Genomic DNA, 24,857 nt, shown 5'->3' with positions numbered 1-24,857 from the left:
ATTTAAACATTAGCTGGTGTGGTGTTATGTGTAGGTCCTAGCTACTAGGAGGCTGAGACAAAAAGATTACCTGAGACTAGGCATTCAAGATTACAGTGAGGTGCTGGGTGCAGTGTCTCACGCCTGTAATCCCAGCAATTTGGGTGGCCGAGGCAGGTGGATCACTTGAGTTCAGGAGTTCGAGACCAGCCTGGGAGGCATGGTGAAACCCCATCTCTACCAAAAATACAAGAAATTAGCCGGGCATGGTGGCTGGAGCCTATGGTCCCAGCTATTCAGGAGGCTGAGGTGGAAGGATCACTTGAACCCAGGAGGTGGGGATTGGGGTGAGCCAAGGTCCTGCCACTGTACTCCAGGCAGGGTGACAGAGTGAGACCCTATCTCTAAAAAATAATAATAATAATTAAAGGTACCAAAAATAAATAATTGATGGTAATGCTAACACAAATTAAATTTAACCTTCAAATTACTTATGAGAAATGTAGTATATCATAAGAAAGTCAATAGTAAGAAATTTCATGTTTGTAGACAGTGTTTTCATGTATTTTAACATTTTGCAAATAGCATGCTAATTGCAAATTCATTTTATTTAATCTTTAATAGTTTATATTGTGAACTCAAGGCATCTTCTATACTTGTCAATAATGAAAAGGCATTTCTCTTTTTAAAAATTCTATTAAGTCAGCCTTCTTATTCCTTAGGAACATGAACCAGCATGGTTTGGTTTTGAATCTGATTGTTCAAACACTTTAGAAAGTAAATAGGAAAATAATTTGGGAACATTATTTAAACTTGTCAATCTATGATTGTTTTTCACGTGACAGCCAATCACAATGTGTTCTCTACTCGGGAAGTTTAGCTCAGTATATGGATTAACACCTGTTCTACTTGTGTGATATTTCTTATGACAACCACAGAAAACATATATGGGGCCGGGCACAGTGGCTCATGTCTGTAATCCCAGAACTTTGGGAGACCAAGGCGGGTGGATCCCTTGAGCCCAAGAATTTGAGACCAGCCTGGGCAGCATGTCAAAACTGCATCTCTACAAAAAATACCAAAATTAGCCAGGCTTGGCAGCACATACCTGTAATCCCAGCTACTCAGGAAGCTGAGGTGGGAGGATCACCTGAGCCGGGGAAGTCAAGGTTGCAGTGAGCCGTGATCATGCCACTGCACTGCAGCCTGGGTGACAGAGTAATACCCTGACAAAAAATAAAAATAAAAATAAAATAAAAATAAAAAAAGAAAGAAAAGGAAAGAACAGAACGGCTGGGCGTGGTGGCTCACACCTGTAATCACAGCACTTTGGGAGGCCGAGGCAGGAGGATCATGAGGTCAGGAGATCGCGACCATCCTGGCTAACACGGTGAAACCCCGTCTCTACTAAAAATACAAAAGCAAAATTAGCCGGGCGTGGTGGCGGGCGCCTGTAGTCACAGCTACTGGGGAGGCTGAGGCTGGAGAATGGTGTGAACCTGGGAGGCGGAGTTTGCAGTGAGCCAAGATCACGCCACTGCACTCCAGCCTGGGTGACAGAGCTAGACTCAAAAAAAAAAAAAAAAAACATATTTGATGCAATTTTAAAAAGAATATACCTTTGAGATGGAGTCTTGCTCTTGTTGCCCAGGCTGGAGTGCAATGGCACAATCTCGGCTCACTGCAACCTCTGCCTCCGGGGTTCAAGCGATTCTCCTGCCTCAGCCTCCTGAGTAGCTGGAATTACAGGCGCGCACCACTGTGCCCTGCTAATTTTTTTATTTTCAGTAGAGACAGGGTTTCGCCATGTTGGCCAGGCTGATCTGGAACTACTGATCTCAAGTTGTCTGCCTGCCTCGGCCTCCCAAAGTGTTGAGGTTGCAGGCATGAGCCACTGCGCCTGGTCTAGATTTCATTTTTTTCATAAAATGTTCACATTTGTTTGTTTGTGATGTTTTCGGGTGTTAATTTCTTGACCTAATATAAAAACATAAACAAGAGTTCAATCCTTTTTAAATAGTTGTCTGTGCTGTCAATGCCCTCGCCCACCATGTGCTCAACAAGGACCTCAAGGACATTGTTGGTGACTTCAGAGGCTTCTATAGGCAGCTGACGAGTGATGGGCAGCTCAGATGGGTAAGGGACCTATTTCGTAAAATGCTTATATAAGTAATACTACCAAGGTCTGAGATATCCTTTGAGTGCAACAAATGTGAAAACAGAGATGGGTTTATTTGTTTATTTATTTTTTGAGATGGAGTCTCGCTCTGTCGCCCAGGTTGGAGTACAGTGGCACGATCTCAGCTCGCTGCAACCTCCGCCTCCTGGGTTCAGGCAATTCTCCTGCTTCAGCCTCCTGAGTAGCTGGCACTACAGATGCGCACTACCACACCCAGCTAATTTTTATAATTTTAGTAGAGATGGTGTTTGGCCATGTTGGCCAGGCTGGTCTTGAACTCCTGCCCTTGAGTGATTCGCCCTCCTCAGCCTCCCAAAGTGCTGGGATTACAGGCATGAGCCACCACACCCGGCCTAGAGATGGCTTTATAATTTTAAAGTAAAGTATAAGTATAAATTTAAAGTATAAATAAAGTATATAATATAGTATATTATATACTATATATAGTATATATATAATATATATATAATTATATATAATATAAAATAAAGTATATAATATAGTGTATATATAGTATATATATAAAGTATAAAATAAAGTATAAATTTAAAGTATAAATAAAAATAAAGTATAAACTTTATTCAGCTAAATTTGGGCTTGAGTCATTTAGATCATCAGTATTTTGAGGTAAACAAGTCATTTCTGTAAGACTGATGATCTAAATGACTCAAGCCCAAATTTAGCTGAATAAAATGTTCTACTAAGGAGATGAGGTCCAGAGATTTGGGTCTTGAGAGCTATCTCTTCTCTAAGGATTGGGTCTTGAGAGCTATCTCTTCTCTAAGGATTGGGTCTTGAGAGCTATCTCTTCTCTAAGGACCTCATCTCATCCTCCCTGAATTGAGAAATGGTTTAGAGGATAAACTACTGAATGGGCAATCTTTTTATGGAGAAATAATGTGAGTAGTATTAGAGATAGAAGAGAAGGTCATTAAAGAGAAAACAGTAACAGAAGAGCAAATTTAAAAAGATGGAAGACCATCGTGCCTTTTATGTGCATAGCTTGGTATTTGAACTGTAAATTCAAGGCATGAGAAAGTTAGACTCTGGAGAAAGGATTCTAACACAGTAAGGTGAATTCAATACCCTGACCTTTGTCTTTGTCCCACGATATCAGATTTTGTCTTTCCCTAACTTGGTTCAGTCTCCCATCCATGCACAGAGAAGGGCACAAGAGAATGTACTTTCAATAGTGCCTGGGATTTCATATTTACTTTATACACAGAATATTAAATTTACCTTGAAAGATGTCACCTTGAAGAAGTTCCCACTGGCTGAATCTGGGACAATTTGAGCATCCAAATAAATATGATAGTAATGGCTTATGACCCATTGAATAAAATCCATGAGTCTATTCAGATAATGAACTATCGGCTGGGCACAGTAGCTCACGCCTGTAATCCTAGCACCTTGGGGCTGAAGCAGGAGGATCCCTTAAGGCCAGGAGTTCAAGACCAGCCTGGGCAGCATAGTGAGACCCCCATCTGTACTTTTTAAAAATAAAAATAATAAAATAAAATTTTTTAAGGAGATAATAAACAACAGGATCAAGCCCACCATTACAGCTGATTAAAATCTAATAAATATAAAAGGAATGATAACATCAGAAAATCACCATAACTGTCATAGCTACAATTAATTGAGGCAAGAGTCATCAAGGGATGCCCAAATTTTGGGACAATAATAACCTCCTTACTTGGAAAATGAAATGGTAACTTCACAGTGGAGAAACCAAATGGACACTAAGTTACCCAAGTGGTAAAAGTTAACAACCCTAATAATAAAACAAATGACATAATCACTTATGTAGTATTTATGCCAAAAAAATGTATTACCTGAATCTAATCATGAAGGAACTGATGATCAGCCCAGATTGAGGGATGCTGTACAAATCAACTGGCCTGTACTCTTTTAAAATGCTAATAACATTTAAAGAAGAAGAAGAAAAATTACTCCAGGTAAAAAGAGACTAAAGAGGCATGACGACTAAATGCAATATGTGATCCCAGATGGGATACGGATTAGGGTCAAATAAAATACATTATAGGAAAAAACCATTTGATTGACATTTGATTATGGACTGGCCTTTAGATAACAGTATTCTATCAATGTGGTATTCCCTGAGTGTGATCATTGTACTATGGTTATGTAAGAAAATATCCTTGTTTTCAGGATCTATACACTGATGTATTTAGGGTAAAAAGAGCATGATATTTGCAACTTTATTCAAATGGTTCAGAAAAAAAGAAGTACGTGTGTGTGTGTTCATATGTATATGTGTATATATATATATAGAGAGAGAGAGAAGAGAGGAAAACACAGGTGTTTTTCCTACTATTCTTGAAACTCTTCAATGGGTTAGCAACTGTTTGTTTGTTTTTAAACTTAACCTTTAGGTGGGTTGGTGGGTTACTATTGCTGCCTTTTAATTCTTGAGATGTGTCCCTGGATGGAAGACCTAAATATCTTTCTCTCTTTTTTTTTTTTTTTTTTTGAGACAGACTTTTGCTCTGTTGCCCAGGCTGGAGTGCAGTGGTGCCATCTCGGCTCACTGCAATCTCCGCCTTCTGGGTTCGAGTGATCCTCTTGCCTCACCCTCTGGAGTAGGGACTACAGGCACACACCACCACACCTGGCTCATTTTTCTATTTTCAGTAGAGACGGGGTTTCACCAGGTTGGCCAGGCTGGTCTTGGTCCCAAAGTCCTGGGATTAGAGGCGCGAGCCATCACACCCAGCCCTCTTTTTCATTTCTAAAGTGCTGTTGTACTTTGCTTCCTAACCAGATTGGTCCAGAGAAGGGCGTGGTGCACCTGGCGACAGCGGCTGTCCTAAATGCGGTGTGGGACTTGTGGGCCAAGCAGGAGGGAAAGGTAACTCCTCTCACAAACGCTTAGGAGGCCCCTGGGAACTGCACCACACTGACTTTCCCTACGCACAGAGGAGAGACAGACACACTGCAGCCCCCAAAAGGAAATACAGAGAATTGCTTTGGTGTTTTTTCCTCCCCTGAGAGGTTTTGGCAGTAGGTAGGGAACTGCAGGAGGAGGAGAAAGAGGGGATGGGATGGCGGAAGGCGCAGGCAGCAGTAGAGGTGGGTGTAGGGACCCGGTGGCTGAGAGCCAGCATTTACTGCCAATGCATTTACTGTCAGGAAAAAAATGGGGACTTTACACATATGTCTTACAAATCCTTTCTTTTTTACTTCAAGCCTGTCTGGAAGTTACTTGTGGACATGGTGAGTAGGATCGTTAATGTTACAATTGTTTCTGTAAATGAAATGGATTTCATGAATGACATGCCTTTTGATGATCAGTAAATATATTCAGGACTATCTGTTGATCACTATGGTGATGATAAAGCAAAAAGCCAATAAAACATGACATTCCTTTTCTGATATCTGATGTAACGGATAGCTGTGCTCATGCAGGCAGTGTGGCATGAGGGGAAGCAGTGAGGGGGTCTTGCCTCCCCACCGTGCATCTGTAACACGCGATGCCAATTCTCTGAGCCTCCGTTGCCTGACTATGACAAGAGGATCATCCTAACTTCTCTAGGAACCTCATAAAATTAAAGATCAATGAGAAAAGTAACTCATAAACTCTGAAAAGCAAGATGTTATGATATTGTGAAGATATTATCTAGGCCAGGCATGGTGGCTCAAGCCTGTAATCCCAGCACTTTGGAAGGCTGAAGGATGGCTTGAGCCCATGAGTTTCAGGCTGCAGTGAGCTGTAATTGCACCACAGCACTCAGGTGACAGAGCAAGACCCTGTCTCAAAAAAAGAAAAAAAGAAAAAATACTATCCAGTCACTATGACACCAAGAGTAAGATGAGGCCATTGTAGCCTCTACTGTACAGTTCCAGCAGGGAAGGAGCTCAACACTGAGTTCTAAAGCTATGCACTTGACTGTTTTCTTTCTCCTTGACCTTTTCATAGCAGGGGTGAGCAACTGGATGCTGAGGTGGAAAAAACTGGGCAAATTAAAGGGGAATGAGCTTCAGACCTGTGCAGAGCTGGCTGTGAGTCCGGGTTTTACTGCTCACCAGCTGCATGACCTTGAGCTTGTGACTTCCCCACTCTGAGCTGCGGTGGCCTCAGTGCAACACCTGGGTGGTGGTTAAAAACCTCGTGATCCACAAATGAAGGCCCTTGTTATTAGTTGGCAAAAAATTAAGGAAAAACAAAGAACACCATGGCCTTGAAGAGTGTTGGGCAGGAGACTACTCCTCCTCTGGTGGAAAGTGGAGACAGGAAGCTGTCACATCGCCTGTCACATGGAGAGTAGCTTCGGGGCCATCCGTAGGGGAAGGACACAGAGCTCTTGAGCCCCCTTCTAGACTCAAGGCCGGCCTTTTACAGTGCTGGAGGAGGTAGCCACCAAAAGGGAATGATTTGCAGGCCACCAGAAATGTGTCTGAGGTCCCACCTGTGGACTCTCCATTTTTGGATCCTGTTCCCTTTCAATGCCAGTACTCTTTTCTTTTCTTTGTTGTTGTTGTTGTTTGTTTGTTTGTTCATTTGTTTTGAGACGGAGTTTCCTTTTTGTCACCCAGGCTGGAGTGCAGTGGCGTGATCTCAGCTCACTGCAACCTCCGCCTCCCGGGTTCAAGCGATTCTCCTGCCTCAGCCTCCTGAGTAGCTGGGATTACAGGCACCTGCCACCATGCCCAGCTAATTGTTTGTATTTTTAGTAAAGACGGGGTTTCACCATATTGGTCAGGCTGGGCTCAAACTCCTGACCTCAGGTGATCCACCCGTCTCAGCCTCCCAAAGTGCTGGGATTACAGATGTGAGCCACCGCACCTGGCCCAGAACTCTTGGAAGTAGAATCTGAGGTTTGAAAGAGCTTTTAGGATTTTCGACAGTTGTGGTAGAGTATCACTGGTCTCTACCACATATAAGATGTTAGTGGGAATGGAACTACTGGCTGTTTTCCAACTGACTCTTCCGTCAGGGTGGGGAGAGGTCTCAGCACGAATCCCCAGCCTCGTAGCTCACCGTGGACAGCCCTGCGGTGTGAAGCTGATGTACAGTGATGCCAGGCATTCATCTCCCCGCCGAGCTCCTGCTGAGTGTTTGCCTGGGGCCCTGCCCTCCTTCCAGGAAGCCATGTTAGCTGGAAAGAACAGGGTAGGGGCGGGTGGCAAGGGATCAGAGCGTCAGTGTCTGAGGGCTTTGTCGGGGCAGTGAGGAGCCACTAAAGGACTCTACACTTAGGAATGACAGAGTCAAACAATTTAACAAAGCCCTAAAGGTCCCTGCCAGGAAAGAATGAGCCCCATGTATCACCATAAGCAACTTCTTAGAAACATAACCCGCCCCTGTCATCCCAGCACTTTGGGAGGCCGAGGAGGGAGGATTGCTTGAAGCCAGGAGCTCAAGATCAACCTGGTCAACATAGTGAGACCCCATCTCTACAAAAATAAAAATAAATTAGCCAGGCATAGTGGCACACACCTGGAGTTCCAGCTACTCAGTCCCAGGAGGCTGAGGCAGGAGGATCACATAAGCCCAGGAGACTGAGGCTGCAGTCAGCTATGATGACATCACTGCACTCCAGCCTGGCCAACAGAGTGAGACCTTGTCTCTAAAAAAAGCATAATAAATAATTTTTTTAAAACAAAATATAACCCACCTTAGAATTGATTCAGGCCTCTTCCCCTCCTATCACGTTGCCAGGATCCCAGGACGCTGGTGTCCTGCATAGATTTCAGGTACATCACCGATGTCCTGACTGAAGAGGATGCCCTAGGTGAGTCTGGAAGCTTTCTCGGGTACACAATGTGCACATACAGTAGTGGCATGCTTTGTTGCCTAAAAGAGTGAGTGATGCTTTTTATTTCTTCCAGAAATACTGCAGAAAGGTCAAGTTGGTAAAAAAGAAAGAGGTGGGTTGTAAGAAATTTTTCTTCATTGTTTTTGCTAACATTGTCCACTTTTGAGTGCCGCTGTCCTTTTGGGGGACACATTGTCCTCCCAAATGCCCCATGCTGAGTAGCTAGGCCCTCAAATCAACATTCAGGTCTGCATGGTGAAGCCTCCTGGGTATGACCTCTGACTGCAGAGTTTGCTTCAGCCACTGCTGAAAGGAAGTTTGGCTTTAGGATTACACTGTAGGGAGGGCCCTTGGGGAGCAGGGCAATCTGTGAGGGTATCGTGACCACCTGGGTTTCACATCCTAGTAATTTGTGCCTGGGTGTGTATAAAAGGCCAGGTCAGGAGAACAGCTGGACTCTCCAGGGCAAACAGCTTAGCTACAGGCACTTCCAATTCTGAAGGGCAAAGTGTTGACGGTGCTGTGTTTTCACAGAGAAGCAAATGCTGGCACAAGGCTACCCTGCTTACACCACCTCGTGCGCCTGGCTGGGGTACTCAGATGACACGTTGAAGCAGGTGGGCATTTTAACCTGGCTTTGTAAACAGGCTGAATGGGGAGAAACCAACCTGTTTTTCCTTCTGTGCTCACACCACTGCTCTCAATACCTCGCTTCTGACACCAGACCTGTATGGTTTTCCTTCTCACGCCAGCCAGTTTTCCGCTTCTTTGTGGACACCACCTGGGTGTCCTGCTATTTTACTCAATTGTGACACCATCTCCCTGGAGCTAGCCTCAGACCCCGTAGGTTAAGGGCTCAGTCTTGGAGGACTGGCCCATGGCAGATGCCAATCACAAGTCCACGTTGTCTTCTGTGCTTCTGACTGGCTTTGCCTCCGATTAGAGGTTCCCACAAACCCCGCTTTGAGTTCAGTCATTTGGTGGAATGGCTCATGGAATTCAGGGAAACACTACTTATGTTTACTCATTTATTATAAAGGATACAACTTAAGAACAGCCAAACTGAAGAGACATGTAGGGCAAGGTGTGAGGAGTGGGTGCAGAGCTTCCATGTCCCCTCCAGGTGAGCCACGCCCCCACCACCTCCACGTGTTCACCAACCTGGAAGCTCTCTGAACCCTGTCCCTTGGGGGTTTTATGGAGGCTTCAATATTTAAGTGTGATTCAGTATTTGGCCATTGGCCATCAATTCAACCTTTAGCCCCCTCCCCTCCCCAGAGATCTGGGAATAGGCTAAAGTTTCCAACCCACAATCATGCCTTTCAGGTCTTTCTTGTCCCCAGCCCCATCCTGAAGCTACACAGGGGACCTCAGCAGGGCTGTCTCATTCACATACAAAAGACACTCCTGTCACTCAGGAGATGCCAAGGGTTTTAGGGGCTGTGTGCTAGGAAATAGGGGAGCAGCAATGGGGGCAGAGACCAAATATATATTCCTTCTCATGTCACATGGGCTTTAGATTCCAGCCTCTCCGGGAGAAATTTAATATTTTCTTGTTCACCTTTCTGAATCATTTTGGCTGAGGGCGGTGGCTCATGCCTGTAATGCCAGCATTTTGGGAGGCTAAGGTGGGTGGATCACCTGAGGTCAGAAGTTCAAAACCAGCCTGGCCAACATGGTGAAACCCTGTCTCTACTAAAAATACAAAAAATTAGCTGGGCGTGGTAACGTGCATCTGTAGTCCCAGCTACTCAGGAGGCTGAGGCAGGAGAATCACTTGAACCTGGGAGGCAGTGGTTACAATGAGCCGAGATCACACCACTGCACTCCAACCTGGGTGACAGAGCGAGACTCCATCTCAAAAAACAACAAAAAAAAGTATTTTTTCTCGTTCTGAAAGTACACAAGCAAATGCAAAGTCATTCACCTTTTGGACCCTGGGACTCTGTGACTTAGTGAATCACCTTGGGCTCTGGAAGGTGACAGCCTAGGGTATGATTCCCAGGCAGCACCAGCGGCAGACCCACTGCAAGATGGAGAAATAATGCCTATTTCATGCGGTGGTTTTGAGGATTCAGATACATGCTGTAAGTTGTGTCATGCTCAAGGCCTCCTGGCTGGCACACGGCATGCAGTCGGCACGTGGTTGATTTATTACTGTTTCTCCTTACGCTGTGCCCACTTTTAGAGAGTGAGGAGAGAGGGGCTGGCTTCTGCACGTTACTCTTACATCGTTCTGTGGATGCCACAGAATATTCTAGCTTTAAAAAGAGAAAGATCAATGCTATATTCTCCTTCCAGGAAGGTTGTGACCATTAAAAAAATGGTTCCCATAGAGATGAGGAGAGAAAGTCACCCTACAAGTAAAAAGTGATCTCTGTCAGCCAAGCTGTTTCTGCTGTTAATTTCAACAACACATGAGTGTTACTCTGGTCTATGCTATAACCGTAATGCTTGTGAAATGGACCAGCAATGACTAATGTCCTGGTCAGACCAAGGGGCTCTCTCCAGTGTGTGACCCTGTGCTCCTTTCCCACAGCTCTGTGCCCAGGCGCTGAAGGACGGCTGGACCAGGTGAGTGTGATGAGGGACCTGACTTGCCCAGTTGGCGGCAGGAGAGACTCAGGCAGTGGAGGGGAGCCAAGGAGTAAAAGGCACGCACGGGCTAGGATCACTGTGGCTCATAGGGATGCGTAAGAGAAGTTTCCCCTTAGGCCAGGCTCTTTCTCTAAAGGCAGGATGTGTGTCCTCATTAGAATTCTAGGACATCAGAGTGGAAAGAGGCTTGGGAGATTTTGATTTCAGGCACTAACCTAGAATAGAAATCCAGTCTTTTCCATCAGTAAATAGCGTTGATTCAGCTTCTGCATGAACATCTCCAGAGGCAGCGAGCTTAACTTGGTTAGGCACTTTCCATTCTTTGAGGGCTCTAAGTATTAGGCGGGTCTTTTCTTCTCTTTTGAGACAACGTTTCACTCTCATCACCCAGGCTGGAGTGAGTGGCGCAGTCTCTGCTCACTGCAACCTCCACCTCCCAGGTTCAAGCCACTCTTCTGCCTCAGCCTCCTGAGTAGCTGGGATTACAGGCACCCGCCACCACACGTGGCTAAATTTTGTATTTGTAATAGAGACAAGCTTTTGCCATGTTGATGAGGCTGGTCCTGAACCCCTGACCTCAGGTGATCCTCCTGCCTCAGCCTCCCAAAGTGCTGGGATTACAGGTGTGAGCCACCGCACCCAGCCAGGTGGGTCTTTGATGTCAGGAACCCTTTGCTTCCATGTAATGTCCAGCCAGAGGTCCCAGTTCCCAAGAGCCAGGCTGTTCCTCTTCCGCTTGAAGTGACAGCCCTCCTCTCCCTCTAGGCCACCTCCTTTCCACACTGCTCATCTGCACTTCTCCCTTCTGACTCTTGCCTGTGCAGGTAAAGACCTCTGGCCATCCTAAGACCTTCTCTGGATAAAAGCCTCGATGGTTGATGACCCTGCGTCCTGACACAGGGCAGGATGCAGAAGGACCGTCATCTCTCTTGACCCAGTCACTGTGCGTCCCTCAGCGCAGCTCATGGTGGCACTTTTTGCCTGTGACATGTCACCAGGCTTCCTATCTGACTTGCAGCCACTCTGGCCCCTGAGCCTCCTGCTACTCAGTGTATCCTGTGGAGCAGGAGCTCCAGCGTCACCTGGGAGCTTGTCAGAAATGCAGCCTGGGCCTCTCCCCAGACCCGCTGCATGGGAATCTGCATTGGAACAAAAGCCCCGAGTGATTCCTGTGCACACTTAAGTTGGAGAGGCACTGAATTCTTGTTAATGCCTCAGCTAAATAAAGAGTTGAGGAGTGAGAGCTTGAACGAGGCAGCATGAAGCCATGGAAAGAGGTGGTGGCATCTGATGGAACTGAAATCACATCTTGCCTTTTCCCCTCACCCCCTGCAAGTACTTGCTGTGTGGTCATGAGTAAATTGCTCAGCCTCTCTGAACTTCATTTTCTGTCTATCAGTAGAAATAATATGAGCTTGGGTCCTCCTCAAAGTTGCCGTATCTCAGAAGGACCAGCACAGGGCAGGATTCAGAGCAGCTGCTGTAAGTGCTGGCTGCTTGCCCTCCCTCTACATACCCCGGGGAGGCTGCAGCAACAGAGAAGGCTGTGGGGAGATTTAAAGGGCCTCTTCTCAGCACAGGAAGCCTGGCACCCAGAGCCTAAGGCCAGCCACCCTCTCTGGAGCATCACGGATCATGTAGTTGAAGCCCCTAGCTGGTACAGAAGAGAACGGCAGGTGCCTGAGAGTGTGTGGCAGGCACTCTGTAAGCTGGGGCTCTTTGCAAAGCAGCAGGAGGACCTCAGCCAGCGAGGTGCACAAGGAGGATAGGCTGGTGTTCAAGGGGGCAGATGCTGGCCGCCTCGTGGTGGTGTCCCCTCCTTCAACTGCCAGTGCCCACACTGAAGCCAGCAACACACCCTTCTGACAGCAGCGTCACGGGGTGTGGACGTAGAGGCCCGTGTCTCGAGAGAATAGCTGGACATCCACACAGATTAAGGAGCTCCCTATAAGTGTCTGGATGTGGTGTAAAGGAGACCTCTGCACGCAGGATCCAGCTGCACTTTGCTATTCCCTAGTTACATGACCATCGTTTTCCCTGCCGGAACCTCAGGCCCCTGCACTGCAGGGGACAGACCATCCCTGTGGCCTTCCTCTCACTGAGTTAATTCAAGACAGAGTTCTCCTTGGTAAACCAGACCCTTCCCATTCAGGCTATCAGAGGGTAGCTCAGCACCCCTTGTCAGCCCCGCTCTCCTTTTCAGTTCTCACTGTGGCTTTTTTGTTCTTAATTCCTTTTCATGGCACAGCAAAAACTGAGGTAATTGTATTAAAGACCTGACTTTTGCTGGGCGCGGTGGCTCAAGCCTGTAATCCCAACACTTTGGGAGGCCGAGACGGGTGGATCACGAGGTCAGGAGATCGAGACCATCCTGGCTAACACGGTGAAACCCCGTCTCTACTAAAAATACAAAAATTAGCAGGGCATGGTGGCGGGCACCTGTAGTCCCAGCTACACGGGGGGCTGAGGCAGGAGAATGGCGTGAACCCGGGAGGCGGAGCTTGCAGTGAGTGGAGATCACGCCACTGCACTCCAGCCTGGGCAACAGAGTGAGACTCCGTCTCAAAAAAAAAAAAAAAAAAAAGACCTGACTTCTTTGTTTAGCCTCTTAACTCCAGGTCAATAGATATTGAGAGTCATTGCCCTGATACTGAATGAAGAGATAAAGTTCACAGGTTTATTTCAACTGACTTATCTGAAGATGAGGAAAGAGCAAGAGGTTACTAGAAAACATGATCTGTGAATTGTTGACAGAAAGACGGTCACTTCTGCAGAAACCCCAGGTGCCCTTGCCAAGTCCAGGTACAGGTCTAAACTAGCAAACCAAATACATTTTCTAGGTTTAAAGTAAAGGTGGGTGCTGATCTCCAGGATGACGTGCGAAGATGCCAAATCATCCGAGACATGATTGGACCAGAGAAGACTTTGGTAAATATCCTCTCACACCACTGAGAAGCAGCGGACTTTGTCCAGGACTAAATGCAACTCGTTTCAAGATTAAAGAACATTGGGAATTTAAAAACGTAATTGTCAGAGGAAGTACAGTTCTATAGTCTTGCAGTAGGCAAACTCAAAAAAAAAAAAAACCGAAGGGACTAATAGTTTTACATTTTTTAATTCTGCAGAACTAGTTAAGTAAGTTTGGGGTTAAGGATCCTTTCTTGCTAACACAGATGCACCTGAGCAAAGTTTTCCCATTGGTGCTTTCGTGTGTCAATCATTTAATCTCCCCTCCCAGCTCCTCAGGTAGGAGGGTGTCAGGGCCATTACTGAAGAAATGTTGGAACTTTACTGAGATAAATGTAAGGATCAGTCATTTCTGATGTGTATTTTTATAAACCAGTTCTTATGTGTAAAATATTTTCATAAAAGAAAGACAGTAAGATGTTTTTATGAGGCTTCAGAGGCTTTTTTGCATAAGTTAAAATAGAAATTTTGAGTTCTTAACCCAGGATCACTATTTATATATGAATTAATGCTGTTTTTTTTTTTTAATGAGGTCATCTTTATCCAAATAACTTATGATAAAAATTGATTCTGGGCTGGCCAGACGCTGTGGCTCATGCCTGTAATCCTAGCACTTTCGGATGCCTAGGTGAGCGGATTGCCAGAGCTCAGGAGTATGAGATCAGCCGGGCAACATGGAAAAACCCCATCTGTACCAAAAAATAAAAGAAAAAAAATTGGTTCTGGGCCAAACACAGTGGCTCATGCCTATCATCCTGACACTTTGGGAGGCTAAAGCAGGTGGATCACTGGAGGCCAGGAGTTTGAGACCAGCCTGGTCTACATAGTGAGACTCCATCTCTAAAAGAAAGAAGAAAAAAAATTAACCGGGTGTGGTGGTGCATGTCTGTAATCCCTCCTACTTTGAAAGACGAGGCAAGAGGATCACTGAGCTCAGGGTTGGAGGCTGCAGTGAGCTACAATAATACCACTGCACTCCAGCATGGGCAACAGAGTGAGATCTAGTCTCTTAAAAAAAAAAAAAAATTCATTCTAGGCATACTGTCCTCTGGTTTTCTTTTTTTTTTTTTTTTTTTTTTTTTTTTTTGAGACGGAGTCTCGTTCTGTCGCCCAGGCTGGAGTGCAGTGGCGCAATCTCGGCTCACTGCAAGCTCCGCCTCCCGGGTTCACGCCATTCTCCTACCTGAGCCTCCCCAGTAGCTGGGACTACAGGCGCCCGCCACTGCGCCCGGCTAATTTTTTTCTATTTTTTAGTAGAGACGGGGTTTCACCATGGTCTCGATCTCCTGACCTTGTGATCCGCCCGCCTCGGCCTCCCAAAGTGCTGGGATTACAGGCGTGAGCCACCGCGCCCGGCCGTCCTCTGGTTTTCATAGTGTCCTGGGAGGGAGCTCTTATCACTTAGCACATTCTATGGAGATATCCGTTTCTCCAAGCATGATAAGATCAGGGATGAGGGGCTGTCCCTTAAGCTGGGCACAGCCAGCACCTGGCTTCCAAGAAGGATAGTGGTACACAGAGAGCCAGGGCCTAGGAGGGAGAGGACTGGACTTGAACTCACCATTCACTTGATTTACTGTTCTTAAGCAAGTCTTAATTTCTCTGCATGACAGTTTTCTTATTTGTAAAATGGGTTAATATGAACTGCCTCATGGGGTTATTATTTTTTGAGATAGGGTCTCAGTCACCCAGGCTAGAGTACAGTGGCATGATCACAGCTCACTGCAGCCTTGACCTCTCCTGGCTCAGGGGATCCTCCCATCTCAGCCCCCTGAGTAGCTGGGACTACAAGTGAGAACCACCACACCCAGCTAATTTTTGTATTTTTTGTAGAGACAGGGTTTTGCTATGTTGCCCAGGCTGGTCTTGAACTCCTGGGCTCAAGAAATCCACAGGCTCAGCTGGGTGCGGTGGCTCACGCCTGTAATCCCAGCACTTTGGGAGGCCGAGGAGGGTGGATCACAAGGTCAGAAGATCGAGACCATCCTGGCTAACGTGGTGAAACCCCGTCTCTACTAAAAATACAAAAAAATTAGCCAGCCATGATGGCAGGCAACTGTAGTCCCAGCTACTCAGGAGGCTGAGGCAGGAGAATGGCATGAACCTGGGAGGTGGAGGTTGCAGTGAGCCGAGATCACACCACTGCACTCCAGCCTGGGCAACAGAGCAAGACTCCATCTCAAAAAAAAAAAGAAAAAAGAAAATAAATCCACGGGCTTCAGCCTCCCAAAGTGTTGAGATTACAGGCATGAGCCACCATGCCCGGCCCATTATTATAAATATTAAATGGAACAAAATCCATAAAGTGCCTAGTGGAGAAGGTGTGCCATTATGGAAGAGTTTAGGCTGTTTATTATTGTGCCAGACACATAGTGGGCAATAGTCAATAAATGACCGTTGAACAAACTTAATGTTGATTGTGCACGATTCAGAATGTGACAAAATGGTTTCTACAAACAGAACCAACACTGGTGTGTGCCTGTAAGACACATGTATTTGGGTGGCATCTAAATGGAGATTGGACCAGAGCCCAGGGCCAGCGAGCATTTCTCATGGCCCAGCCCAGAGCACTGCCGGACCTCCCAGCGGCTCCTCGAGCAATTCACAGCTCCTCCTAAAGACTGTCCCTGGAGCCAGAGTCCCCGTCTCAGTGGCTGCTCTCGGACTCTTTTTGTTAGGGCTGTGTGCTGGGCCTCAGCGGAGGTGTTAGGGAGTCTCACTCGGCTGTTGGTAGCACTGAGTGACAGCATTTCTTCCCTGGGAGCCACAGCCCTGCCACGAGGTTGGCTCAGAGCAGACTTCCCTGTGAAGAGTCTCTTTTTGCAGATGATGGATGCCAACCAGCGCTGGGATGTGCCTGAGGCAGTGGAGTGGATGTCTAAGCTGGCCAAGTTCAAGCCATTGTGGATCGAGGAGCCAACCTCCCCTGATGACATTCTGGGGCATGCTGCCATCTCCAAGGTAGGAAAACGGCGGCTGCTGCTGGGGCACCTTATTTTTTGTTTAGTTTCCCAGAGTGCTGGGGACGGGTCCTAAAATTTCTTCACTTGTTCCCTCTTGCATTTATTTCCTGATGAAGTAGCTGAAATAATTGTAGTGTGTGACAAATACTTTCCGAGGAATCATTCCACAACAGGAATCTCAGCTGATGAGCCCCTGGGAAACAAGACTTTTCACCTTGGGTCCCACTTGCTTTTTCCTCCTTAGGGCTCTTGCAGGGTGGCTGTGCCCTGCTGAATGCCAGCTGGCCTAGCACCAACCTGATCTCTGCCCAACTGAGCATCTCCCAGGAAGCTGCTCTGGGCTTTAACCCTCCCAGGTTTTGCTTACAGGAGGGAGGCCATCCCCTTAGGAGCATCTGAGGAAGGAGCAGCTGCACAGCCTGCAGGTCCAGGTGGGGGCAATGGAGATGCCCCAGGGAGTGCAGGGCACACGCCGGGGAGCTGTCAGACAGGCTGCCACGTGGGGCTGGATTATGGGGTCTGTCCACTCAGAGGATGCAGCCAGTCAGAGAAAGCCACTGCAGCTTCTCCAATGAAAGAACGGCATAGTGGCCGGACATGGTGGCTCACACCTGTAACCTCAGCACTTCGGGAGACCGAGGTGGGTGGATCACCTGAGGTCAGGAGTTCAAGACCAGCCTGGCCAACATGGTGAAACCCCATCTCTACTAAAAATACAAAAATTAGCTGGTTTCGATCTCCTGACCTCATGATCCACCTGCCTGTAGTCCCGGCTACTCAGAGAGGCTGAGGCAGGAGAATGACGTGAGCCCGGGAGGCAGAGCTTGCAGTGAGCCGAGATCGTGCCACTGCACTCCAGCCTGGGCAACAGAGTGAGACTCCGTCTCAAAAAAAAAAAAAAAATTAGCTGGGCACAGTGGTGTGTGCCTGTAAATCCCAGCTACTCAGGAGGCTGAGGCAGGAGAATGGCTTGAGCATGGGAGGTAGAGGTTGCCATGAGCCGAGATTGCACCATTGCACTCCAGCCTAGGTGACAGAGCAACACTCTGTCTCAAAAAAAAAAAAAAAAAAAAAAAAAAATAGCATAGTGACAGCTGGAGCACAGATGATGTGACTGGTGGCTACATTAGAGTCCACTGAGACAGAGGGTGTGTGGGAGGTGAGGAACGGGCAGGGAGAAACCCAGGCAGGGATGGGAGTGAGGAGGCTTTTCCAGGCATCTGGGAGACATAAAGGGAGAGGGCAGCTTGAATAGAGCAGATTCAGGAAATATTGAAAAGGAAGAAAAACATTTGGCCCCTAGTCTGATATATATGCTTAAAATGGTAGAACAAATAAGTCAAATGGCCTTTCTTCCTCCCCCGTCCTCCGTTTCTCCCTTTCTCTTCTCTTTTGAGATAAAGAACCAAGAGTACTTAAATTAGAAATTTTAAGAAGCATAAAACGTTAGCTTGAAACGGTGCCTTAGAGACCATCTGCTCAAACTAAGACCTTCTGCAGATGAGAAGGCCGAGGCCTTGGGTGGCACAGGCGGGGCTTGCCCAAGGCCACACATCCCATGAGACTCAGGGCCAGCACTGGAATCAGGGATAGTTGGCTGCTGAATGAAGGGATTTTTCTGCTGAGTAGTTGGCTGATTCAGATGCCTCCTCTGGCTCTGGAATCAGTGGAGTTCCAACCCAGGCTCTACCACTTTCTAGCTTTGTGATCCAGGAACAGTTCAAACCCGGCACACCTGTTTTCTCATTTTCTATAAAATGGGGATAACGATGGCTTCTCTCCCATGGGATTGAGACCAGGAATCATTGAAGACAGTGTTTTGCACAGCGCCTGGCAGGTACTCAGAGCTCCAAAAATGTGAGCTATTAGTGTGATTGCTTTATCCTAAACAAAGGGAAGGGAAACCAGGGAGAAACCAAGGATGCCTTCGCAGAGTAGCTGTGGAGTCGCAGTCCCAGTAGAGGATGGACGGACTGCCCAGAGGCCAGGTGGCAGGTGAGTGAGGTAGTGTTCAGGGACCAGGTGAGAGGACAGAGAGCAGCAGGGCTGTGTTCAGGTGCACAGTCCAGTACCTCACCAGGTGAGGAGTCTACCAGGTGAGCAGTGGTCTCAGCCTAACCTGCAGATTGAGGTCTAAGGCCACCCACTGAGCTGGAAGGAAGAGGAATTTTTTTTTTTTTAGTTTTTTTTCACGGATTTTTCCTGCCTTAAGGAAGAGGATTTTGGAATCAACAAAGACACGAGGCCAGGTGTAGTGGCTCACATCTGTAATCCCAACACTTTGGGAAGCTGAGACAGGAGGATCATCTGAGGTCAGGAGTTTGAGACCAGACTGGCCAACATGGCAAAACCCCAACTCTATTAAAAATACAAAAATTAGCCGGGCGCGGTGGCTCACGCCTGTAATCCCAGCACTTTGGGAGGCCGAGGTGGGCGGATCACGAGGTCAGGAGATCGAGACCATCCTGGCTAACACAGTGAAACTCCGTCTCTACTAAAAATACAAAAAAAATTAGCCGGGCGTGGCGGGCGCCTGTGTTCCCAGCTATTTGGGAGGCTGAGGCAGGAGAATGGCGTGAACCCGGGAGGCGGAGCTTGCAGCGAGCCGAGGTGGCGCCACTGTACTCCAGCCTGGGCTACAGAGCGAGACTCTGTCTCAAAAAAAAAAAATTAGCCAGCATGGTGGCATGCACCTGTAATCCCAGCTACCTGGGAGGCTGAGGCACAAGAATCTCTTCAGCCTGGGAGGCAGACGTTGCAGTGAACCAGGATCATGCCACTGCACTCCAGCTTGGGTGACAGAGCAAGACTTGGTCTCAAAAAAAAAAAAAAAAAGATATGAGAGGGTTCTAGAAGGAGGTTTCTCAGGGAGGCAAGAAGGGAAATGACAGAGTGATGACCCACAGGAAGGAGTCGGCCAAAGGTTGGACCCTGTGAGTTCACAATGAGCCACTCCGAGTGGCCCTGTCCTTATGCCACTGCGCAGGCTGCAGAAGGAGGTGCCGTCCACGTTGGGAGGAGCACAGCTGGAGCATGGGCCAGGACACTGCAGAAGGGCATCTGCAGAGCCCTGGTCAGGAACAGGGCTGGTGGTGGCAGCTCAGCAGGGCTCACGTTCTCCTCTGCAGATGCACAGAGCCCTCCTGCAGGCATGTGTTCCCCTGGACATCCTTTGCCAGTCTTGAGTCTTCACATGGCTCAACAGCAGGACTGTTTCCTCCTTCAACTATAAATGTTTTTAAACATTAGGAGTTGCAGTTCAAAACTTAGGAAAATAACACCAGGCTGCCTTCTATTTTATAGGCACTCGTCCCATTAGGAATTGGCATTGCCACAGGAGAACAGGTGAGTGACGCCCCCAACAGGTGAGTGACGTCCCCTTGGGGTCAGTACACGCTGACCAGCGACCAAGAACACAGTCGTGTGTTAGGCTCCATCACCTGCTGTACTTTCAGTTGGGAAATTTTCATCATCTTAGAAACTGGGTCATTTTATCAGTCTAGTCAGATATAGAAAAAGTTTGTGGCTATTTCTCCAATTTATATGACTAAGGTCAGTTATCTTTTTCAAAGGGTCTAATTGAAATTGACAAGGCAGCAATTTAAAGTTGCTATTGCAAGGGCAGAAAATGGTGTTAAGAAAGCCAGCTTTCAAATTGAATAAACATGACTGCGTTCACTTTTTGAGCTTATAAATGAAGCCCAAGTGCCTGCCAAAACCTGCTGCAGTCAGCCCACGAGCAGAGCAGCGTGACGAGCAGATTCTCTTTTCCCGGCAAAAGGAGCAATACTGCTCTGCCGCGGTTCCGCGTTGTCGTCTGTGCCACCTGCTCATCACTGTCACCGTATTTCATCCTGATGCTTCAGCTCATCTCCCACTTATCAGTCGCTGTGACAGTCATTCCCTCATAAATGGTGAGCCAGTGTGATTTTACCCTGACTCACACTGTTGCATTAGCAGATTTGTAAAGAAGTGAGCACAAGGTCCCTGCCCACACTAGAAAAACGTGCCTCATGCCCGGCGAGAACAGACAAAATACAGTCTGGGCTTCCCGAAGGCCACTGATGAGTAATGATTGGCATAGAGAGGCCGCGTTGCCAGGTTTTAGAGATCCTGAGGGCCAAGGCTGACTCTTCTGTTGGTGTTATGTTCAATTCTATTTCCAGTGCCACAACAGAGTGATATTTAAGCAACTCCTACAGGCGAAGGCCCTGCAGTTCCTCCAGATTGACAGTTGCAGACTGGGCAGTGTCAATGAGAACCTCTCAGTATTGCTGATGGCCAAAAAGTTTGAAAGTAAGGGTGCTGCAGTGGCTGCAGACCAGACCTTCATTTCCCCACTAATCAGACACCTCCCTTGATGGCTTGCAGTTCACACGCGCAGGAGTCTCCAGTTTGCCATTTTGATTTCTTCTAACTCATTTAGCCTTAATCTGGGAATTATTGATGATTTTCATCTTGGAATTTCATCCCTAAATATTAATGAATGATTTAATCACCTGTGGGCAATAAGAAAAACCAGAAAGTTCCCTTTGACCCCTTCCTCTCCCTGCCCTACTCTTGGTATTAAATAGAAACAATTTCCTTTTAGTTCCTGTTTGCCCCCATGCTGGTGGAGTTGGCCTCTGTGAACTGGTGCAGCACTTGATTATATTTGACTACATATCAGTCTCTGCATGCCTTAAAAACAGGTCAGTAATGTGGGATTAATACTTTCTGCTTCAGTAGGGTCCCTCAGTCTAGGCCAGAACTTGTAAATTCTACCTTCATGACCAAAAGACACCAAGACCTTGTCCACTGGCCTGTCCTGTAACTCTCAGGCAGAGTTGGTTCTGCTTCCACTTCTCCACACGGGGCAGTAACAGCAGAGACCCACCAACGAACAGTCATTTTGCCTCCTAGGATAGGGTCTGGTAGCTGACTCACTTTATTTTTTAAGTACATTGAAGGTGAGGCTTGCAACCACACTACTCCCTTAACCAGCTCCTGTTTTCATCACGTGTATTCTGTACTTCTGTCCCATCTCCTCTTCCCAGTACTGGAGTCTTCCATGGTGTAGACATACATTTATTTCATCTTATTTCTCAGAATGCCCCAGTTGGTCTTTTAAATTAGGACAATCTCCTTCCAGTCATCTGCACACATAGGGTTTTGCTTATTACACTTTTCTTGTCTCCTGGAATTAAATGTCCCACAGAAAGATGACTGCAAGTATATAGCAAAGGCAAAAAAGCATTCACTGGGAAAGGGAAACGCCAAATTCAGGACTGTGAGAGATAAATGGGACCCTTGAGGGTACATAGGAGGCTTCAGTAATAATGGTAACCGTTTCTCTCTTCAGGGCGGTAGTGAGTAGACAGGTGCTGTCTTTTAATATAGCAGAACTATTTTATACTGTGTTAGTCTATTCTTGCACTGCTATAAAGAAATACCTGAGACTGGGTAATTTAGAAAGAAAAGAGATTTAATTGGCTTACAGTTCTGCAGGCTGCACGGGAAGCATAGCGGCTTCTGCTCAGCTTCTGGAAACTTGCAATCATGGTGGAAGGCAAAGGGGGAACAAGCACTTCTTATGGCAAAGAGCAGGAGGAGAGAGAGTGAGGGGGGAAGATGCTACACGCTTTTAAACAACAGATCTTGTGATAACTATCTCGAGAATAGCACCAAGGAAAGGGTACCAAACTGTTCTTGAAGGACCACTTCCCATGATCCAATCACCTCCCAGCAGGCCTCGCCGCCAACACTGGGGATTCCAGTTCAACGTGAGATGTGGGCAGGGACACAAATCCAAACCATATCAGCCTGCCTGTCACAGCTGTTCAGTAACAGGTGATGGAAGTCAGGCAGCAGATCTCGGTCGCTGGTCCCAAGGCTCAGAACTACAAAGTGGCTGACACAGAACCTGAACACAGATTGCCCTGATTCTAAATCCTCTGCTCTTCATCTAAATCATTTGTATAGCTGAAAGGAACCTCATTTGGTGATTTTATTTTTTGGGTGGAGAGTATGGAATGTATTTTATTGTTCTGCATCTGGGTTTGGTTCCCTAGATGTCTCGGTTCTTGGATGGAGGTGGGTGTGTCCCATGGACCTGTTCGGATTGTTTTCCAGGTGCAAAGTCCACAGTGTTAATGCTTCCTAGATGCCCAGCTGAGGCAGTGACAAAATGGCCCTCCCAACCCTGCCTGCCAAAAAAACCCCAAGTCCCTGGCAGCTAATGCAGCCATAGGAAAAAATACAAACACTTCTTAAAAAATAGATCACAAAATTTGGTGATTTTAATCTATTCATCTAACTTTTGACCAGAGGAACCCAAATAATTCCGGATATTTAGAGTCTGAATTGATGCCTTTTAAAGGGCATCACAAAACCTCTAGAGGGACTTCGTGTGTTCATTTCATCAAAGTCCCCACCCCACATTGCTATATTTTAGAAGAAAAGCACCTGAGGCACAGAGGTTTAGGAACTTGCCTAGAAACGCATGGTAACACAGCTAAGCCTTGGCCCACACTGTCATTTCTGAGTGGTACTCACCCCTTCTGCTTTAAGTTAGCACCATGTGAATAATCCGACTTCAGACATCATTGCCCCAATCTGATTCCCTCCTCCTAGGATGTGTGAGTATGTTGACCACCTGCACGAGCATTTCAAGTATCCCGTGATGATCCAGCGGGCTTCCTACATGCCTCCCAAGGTGAGCTGTGGCCTGGGGGCCCCTGCAGAGATGCTGCCAGCCACTACCATGCCTGTCTCGTGAACTAGACCATGGAGCACCAAGCTTTGACTCCTGTTTATTTGCAATATCCAGAAACAAACGGTTCTTCAGTTGTATCAAAATCCCCAGGCCTGAGGGCCAGGACTTGGAGGTTAAATTGCCTCTGACAAGGCTTCTGTAACACTAGCCTTTCCTCACCAGTGGAGATCTTAACATTTGCACTCCTTGTGCAAAAAAACCTGGCACCATCTAGCAAGTTAGTGACCTAAAAAGTTTTGACTACAATTGTGTGGTTAGGGCCGTTTATTCTGATCATGTTCAAGAGACCATGACTCATTTTCACCAACAGAGGTCAAACAATTATCAAAGAGTTTGATGAGTTAACTAACTCTGGCAAGCAGCCAGTAAAATGTGTTCCTCTGCCCTATTTCCAACAATCTCAGAACTTATTTTAAAAATATTAATTCGGGGCTGGGTGTGGTGGCTCACGCCTATAATCCCAACACTTTGGGATGCCAAGGCAGGTGGATCATTTGAGGTCACGTGTTCGAGACCAGCCTGGCCAATATGGTGAAACTCTGTCTCTACAAAAAAATACAAAAAATTAGCCAGGCATGGTGGCAGGTCCCTGTGATCCCAGCTACATGGGAGGCTGAGGCAGGAGAATCACTTGAACCTGGGAGGTGGAGGTTGCAGTGAGCCAAGATTGTGCCACTGTACTGCAGCCTGGGCAACTGATGGAGTGACTCCATCTCAAAAAATAATAAATAAATAAATAAATAATTAATTACCTCTGGCTTAGACGTAAAAGCATTTCTTGGAGCAGCATAAATACATAAAATCTGTTTTTGTTCCAGGTGGTTGTTAACATGCCTCATTTTGTTTTGGTCTTTGATAGGATCCCGGCTACTCAACAGAAATGAAGGAGGACTCTGTAAAGAAACACCAGTATCCAGAGGGTGAAGTTTGGAAGAAACTCCTTGCTGCTCAAGAAAATTAAGTGCTCAGCCCCAACATCTTTTTCCTTTTTGAAGTGAAAAGGCTTCAAATTTCTTGGAAATAGTTTTACAGATATGGATTTTAAGAAATCCTACCAAGATTAGTTCAATGAAAAGTCATACCACCCTCAGGAATCAGCTAAGTAATTATTACTTGATTCTTTTAGCAAATCAATACACATTATCCTACTTAATACTTAAATAAGTCTAGATTTAACTAACCCAAAGTCCAGGAAGATGCTCTTACAAAATATCTATCCAGGGCTGGCACCTAGACATTAAACTGTGCTTTGAAAATAAGCAACATGTTGCATAACTTGTTGGAATAATTCTTTGTTCTACTTCACACTTGTCATAAATTAGCAAATAAAAATAGTCATGCCAACACCAGGGGGTATCTGGTACACAATGAAGGGAAAAAGATTTCACTGATTAACCCCGAAGTGGTTCTGCATCTTTTTCTTGCTTAATTATTAGAGAAATCACACCATGCTGAAGCTAATGAGGGCAAAATGGTAGTCCATAGACTATTTTAAAATAACCCTTTAAGGTTATAAGTTTAAAAAAAAAACCTCTATCCTAAATGGTCATTATATTTTGAGGATAAGATGCAGTTAAAATGAGAAAAATAGGGCAAAATATAGTCACTATTTCTAAAATCTACTCTTTTAAGTAGCA

General features: G+C 46.5%; 1 protein-coding gene across 2 annotated transcripts in view; it reads left to right on the top strand.

Moving 5' to 3' along the window:
- The window catches only part of ENOSF1 (enolase superfamily member 1), a 38,807-nt gene extending 14,315 nt beyond the window's left edge, over nt 1-24,492 (top strand). The window contains exons 3-16 of one of the 2 annotated variants that reach the window (XM_007974497.3): nt 2,000-2,115; nt 4,944-5,030; nt 5,369-5,395; nt 7,842-7,914; nt 8,012-8,050; nt 8,473-8,555; nt 10,478-10,512; nt 13,377-13,464; nt 16,330-16,464; nt 19,770-19,811; nt 20,633-20,762; nt 21,058-21,157; nt 23,079-23,160; nt 24,080-24,492. In XM_007974497.3, the coding sequence (XP_007972688.3) occupies nt 2,000-2,115; nt 4,944-5,030; nt 5,369-5,395; nt 7,842-7,914; nt 8,012-8,050; nt 8,473-8,555; nt 10,478-10,512; nt 13,377-13,464; nt 16,330-16,464; nt 19,770-19,811; nt 20,633-20,762; nt 21,058-21,157; nt 23,079-23,160; nt 24,080-24,181 (1,139 nt within the window). In that variant the 3' untranslated portion in view covers nt 24,182-24,492. Of the gene's footprint in view, nt 1-1,999; nt 2,116-4,943; nt 5,031-5,368; nt 5,396-5,622; nt 7,736-7,841; nt 7,915-8,011; nt 8,051-8,472; nt 8,556-10,477; nt 10,513-13,376; nt 13,465-16,329; nt 16,465-19,769; nt 19,812-20,632; nt 20,763-21,057; nt 21,158-23,078; nt 23,161-24,079 lie in introns of those variants that run through there. The other variant, XM_037982460.2, reaches the window with a different exon arrangement.
- The last annotated feature ends 365 nt before the right edge of the window (nt 24,493-24,857 follow it).

Source organism: Chlorocebus sabaeus, chromosome 18 (assembly GCF_047675955.1).
Source record: "Chlorocebus sabaeus isolate Y175 chromosome 18, mChlSab1.0.hap1, whole genome shotgun sequence".
NCBI lineage: Eukaryota > Metazoa > Chordata > Mammalia > Primates > Cercopithecidae > Chlorocebus > Chlorocebus sabaeus.
This window is presented reverse-complemented; position numbering and strand designations above follow the sequence as displayed.